Here is a 4,949-nt window from a genome sequence, read left to right as displayed (position 1 = left end):
GCTCAGGGCCAGAGGTTTGGCTGCAGACATTCTTTTCCCCTGATCCTCTGAAGAGGGGTGGAAATCCCCCAGGGAACCAAAGCCACACAGAAGACTGTTTTCCACTGAACTCATCCCCTTAACAGGGGCAGGGCAATTCCACACAGGCAGGGTTACCTGAGAAACAGTGCAATAGGTCCCTCCCACAGAAGACAGGCTGGAAGAATGGGGGGATAGGGGGATAACAAGCCTATAGATCCCACAAGACCATAAAATTCCAACACCAGGGGCAAGTAGTATATTGAGCTCCAGTTGTGTCTTCATGACGTGTTTATTTTTCAGATAAAATTCTCCTTTTTTTTTTCTTTTTCTTATGGTTTCTCTGTTTTTTTTTTTGTTTTGTTTTGTTTTGTTTTTTACGTTCTCCTCATTTCAACTAGATGTTTATTATATCAACTTATATTTCATAGTCACTTTTTTTTTTTGGAAAAATTACTTTATGAAGCCTTAAGAAGCATTGAGTATAATTAAATATAGTTCCAGAGTTAGATACAATTTAATAATAGTCCAATTCTGAAACAAAAGTTGTTAAAGGTGAGGTCATGAAATTTCCTAACACTTGATTTTAATACATTGCACTAAGTTTCTAAAACAACTCAGAGGAACCAATATTTACAGTAGATGGAATATTTATGAAAAATGTGGCATCAGGTATATATGTATGTGTATGTGTGTGTGTGTACAGAACCCAAGATTATGTGAACTAGGAACAGATGTATATCTTAACAGCCATACTAGGTGTGCAAGGGTTAAGATCGGGATTTATAAATGCTTTTTAAAGCATGGAGTTTGGGGAAAAAAGCAGACATCTTGTTTTCAAAACCTGAAGTTTTTCTCAGGACTGAAGTCAAAATTGTAACTGCCACAGAAAAGGAAAAAAGGGAAGCTTTTCTCGCTTTAATTGTTCATCTGCATCATAAAGTCCAGTATCCCTGAGATAGGAACCACTGCAATAAGAAGGGAGTGAATAGGTTCTCCCAAAGGAAGATTGCTGCTTAATTATGCCTATTGCCCTGGTCGTCAGGTGTAAACTTTGCATTTCCCAACCTAATGCTTGGCGGCACCAAGACGTTTCAGTAATGGTTCATCGTAAACCCAACATTCTCCATCTTCATGAAATAACCTTGTCTTCCACTGAATTTCCTTCTCCTTCCTTTCCCGAGCTTCTGCTCTTTGTCTTTCTTCAAGTCTATGCTTGGCTTCGGTTGCTGCATCAATGTCTCTGATTTTTAAGTTGAAAGTGACATCCTTCCAAAGGCAGCGGGATTCATACTCATTCTGATCTTCCAACTTCCTCACTTTCTTCTTAATTATAGGCAACTTCTTGGTATCTATAAAAACTGCATTTTCCCCTGTTGCATATTTTGCATACATTACACCATTCCATTCCCCTTCAACTGAGCAAAAAGACTTCTTATCATTTGGAGAAAAAATCTCAGCAGTAATTCTGTGCTTCTTGCCCCCATAGAAAGGTTTAGTGTGGAAGACAATATTTGCACTATAGCCAGTTTTGGAACAACTGATGTTGCATTCTCCGCCTAGTTCCACCCAGGGCACTGTGAGGATAGACCTTCCATAACCATTGGGGAATGTGAGAATATAATGTTCATCATAATCTAGACACGAGACACAGCCCTGCCCTATGTTGTGTACCCCAATCGACATCCCAAGGAATTTTGATTTGGTCCAGATATGAGCATTGAATTGTATCTTCTTGTTAAAACACTCAGCATAAAAGGCTGAAATGGGTGGATGATGGGAAACCTGTTCAGCCACAAATGTCACACAGTTTTTGGAAACCCAGGGAACTGGTCCTTCTGAAACTAGCTCTGCGTTCTCTTCAGTATCATTTGGCAATGTCCAGTGACACTGAAAGATTTCGCCTAAAATGGGGTTGTATGGCTTTTTGGCAACCGATCCTTTCCTTCCTGCATGAAAGGCGGAGAGGTACCATTTCACAACCTGAACCATTCGATCTCTGGCATCCTTCTGGTCACTAATGCTCACAAACAGGTCCGGATGTGCAAAAAAGTCTGCATACATTTCTAAAAGAGATCTTCTTTCAAGAATGAATGTTGGAAGAACTACCTTAGTAAGATCCATTCCAAGCCTAACCTGTGACAAGAGATGCATGATAACACTTTTGTGCTCTTCCACCGACCCTGCCTCCCCTTCATCATCTCTATCATCATGTGAGTCGAAAAGGTCAGCATCACTTGTTCCATTGGACATGGAAGAATTAAGTGACTCTGTGGTATCTGGACACTTTAGACTATTTCCTGAACTGCTGTGTGTCAAGACTGAGGCAGATCCAGAGGAATCTATTAAGCGCTTTGGGGATGAGCCACTTTGATGGAATTCATCAGCATCATAGAATTCGTCTTCACTGCTAGAATAAGAGAACTCGGGGACAGTATTTGGAGACAAGTTGACATGGCTTGGAGAAGTCAAACTGCTACTAGGTGGTGAGTGCCCACTGCCTGTACTATTTGGTGTCGGAGTCTGATGATGTCCCAAGGTAGTTAATACAGGTCCAACAGGTAGCGAAGATGGACGCTGTTCTGACTTACATAACTGAGAAGGTTCTGGAGGTAAGACAGTCTGGGTAGGCATTGTGTTGATCACAGGTTCCAAAGGACTAGGTTGATATATTGCATCTACAGGATTAATAGTACTTTTAGCAATCTGCAGCAACACAATGCAGTGCTTAATTGATTCTACCATGCTATTTGTTGTCTCTTTGAGAGTTTCAGTTTTCTTTCTCTGTTCATCATCTTTGCAGTTTTGAAGTTTGTCATCAAAAAGCTTTAACTGTTCTATCAGGATTTGTAGGTAAGCATCAGCCTCTGTAAGTTTCTTATCGAAATCTTGGACACTAGGAACAAATCCTGAATCCAAACCCCCAGAGGGCAGCGGAAAGGAGGCAGGGAGAGAGCGACATTCGCGGCCACAGCCCGGCCGGGCCAGGCAGCAGGGACCCCGGGGACTCAGGGGTGGGGTCCGGCCCCTTTCCCAGACCCTCAGGGTCTACTCACTCCGCAAGTGGCCAGCAAGAAAGCCATTCGCCAAGGCCCCCGCCCTCTGTGCCTCCAGGGGAGGGAGTCGGGGGCCGCTTCCGAGCACCCCTTTTTTCTCCCTCGGGCCGTATCCCCCACACAGCAGTGAAGTCGATCCTCTCAGGTCTCATAGTCACTTTTTAACTTGTATTTTTTCAAACAAAAATTTTTTTTAGATATATGCTTTATTTTAGTCCTGTTTTCTCTCTATTCAGTTTCATTATATATATACAAGTTTTATTTTCCTTATAATTTGGGGGCATAGTGTTCTTTAACATACAGACCAAAACACACCCAGGAACAACAGAAACAACCTGTTTTGTCCACACCAAGAGATTATAGCCCCTTTTCCAATATAAAAATTTTATCCTTGTGTTTCATTTTGGCTTTTTTTTTTTTTTTTTTTTTTTTGTGGTATCTTCTGACCACTCCAGATTTTCTGAGGTGCATCTTGCTTGGTTCATGGTTGATATGTTGGACTCTGCTCACTCACTCAACCATCCCTCAACAGAATGACTAGGAGGAGGAACTCTCAACAAAACAAAGAAACAGAGACAATGTCCTCTGCCTGAGAACTAATGGATATGGATATAAGCAAAATGTCAGAGATAGAACTCAGGATTGCAATCATAAAGTCAATAGCTAGGCTTGAAGAAAGCATTAGTGGCAATATCAAATCTTTAAGAGCAGAAATGAGATCTAATCAGGCTGAACTTAAAACTGCTATGAATGAGATGCAGTCTAAACTGGGTACTCTAACAGGCAGGGTAAATGAGACAGAAAAAAGAACTAGTGATCTAGAAGAGAAACTCATGGAAAGGAAGGAAGTTGAGAAAAACAGAGAAAGGCTGCTAGTAGTACATGAAAAAAAAGGTTTGCAGAGATTATTGATGCCATGAAATGTTCCAATGTTAGAATTATTGGGATGGGCGGGGGAGAGAGAAGGTATATTTGAGCAAATCGCAGCTGATAACTTTCCTAATCTTGGGAAGGAAACAAATATTCACATCCGAGAGGCAAAGAGGACCCTTCCCCAAATCAATAAAAATAGATCAACACCCTGATCTAAAATAGTGAAGCTTACAAATTTTATATCAAAGGAACAGCCAGGGAGAGGAGATTCCTAACATATAGAGGGAGGAACATCAGAATAACATCAGACCTGTTCACAGAAACCTGGCAAGCCAGAAAGGGCTGGAAAGACATATTCAGGGTAATAAATTAAAAACATGCAGCCAAGAATACTTTATCCAGCAAAGCCATCACTCAAATGGATAGAGAGATAAAGAGCTTTCAGGACAGACAGAAACTGAAAGAATATATGACCACTAAGCCAGTCCTGCAAGAAATATTAAGGGGAATTCTGTAAGTGAAGAGAGACTCCAAGAGTCACATAGACCAGAAAGAAACAGACAATCTACAGGAACAGGAACTTTATAGGAAATAAAATGACACCAAATTCAGATCTTTCAGTAGTTACCCATATGCTGTTTACAAGAGACTCTTTTTAGACCTAAAGTCACCACCAGATTGAAAGTGAGGGGATGGAGAACCATTTACCACACTAATGGACCTCAAAATAAAGCTGAGGTAGCAACCCTCATATCAGACATATTAGATTTTAAACTAAGACAGTAGTAAAAGATGTAGAGGGACACTATATCATACTTAAAGAGTCTATCCAACAAGAAGATCTAACAATTGTAAATATATATGCCCCCAACATGAGAATAGTCAATTACTTAAACCAATTAATAACCAAAATTTTTAAAAAACCCACATACTAATAATAATACATTAGTAGTAGGAGATGTCAACACTCCACTCACAGCAATGGACAGATCATCTAAGCAG

General features: G+C 40.5%; 1 protein-coding gene across 1 annotated transcript; it reads right to left on the bottom strand.

The window, feature by feature from the left end:
* Positions 1-519: 519 nt before the first annotated feature.
* Positions 520-3,214, bottom strand: LOC125093311 (oxysterol-binding protein-related protein 9-like). The gene is made up of 2 exons (XM_047718302.1): positions 3,075-3,214; positions 520-2,940 (listed from the first exon to the last, which is right to left on the bottom strand). The coding sequence occupies exons 1-2, from the start codon at positions 3,099-3,101 to the stop codon at positions 1,087-1,089; spliced, it is 1,881 nt and encodes a 626-aa protein (XP_047574258.1). The 5' UTR covers positions 3,102-3,214; the 3' UTR covers positions 520-1,086.
* Positions 3,215-4,949: the final 1,735 nt, after the last annotated feature.

The sequence above is a fragment of the Lutra lutra genome, chromosome 2 (genome assembly GCF_902655055.1).
Source record: "Lutra lutra chromosome 2, mLutLut1.2, whole genome shotgun sequence".
Lineage (NCBI taxonomy): Eukaryota > Metazoa > Chordata > Mammalia > Carnivora > Mustelidae > Lutra > Lutra lutra.
Note: the sequence above shows the minus strand (reverse complement) of the source record. Positions and strands in the feature narration are given on the sequence as shown.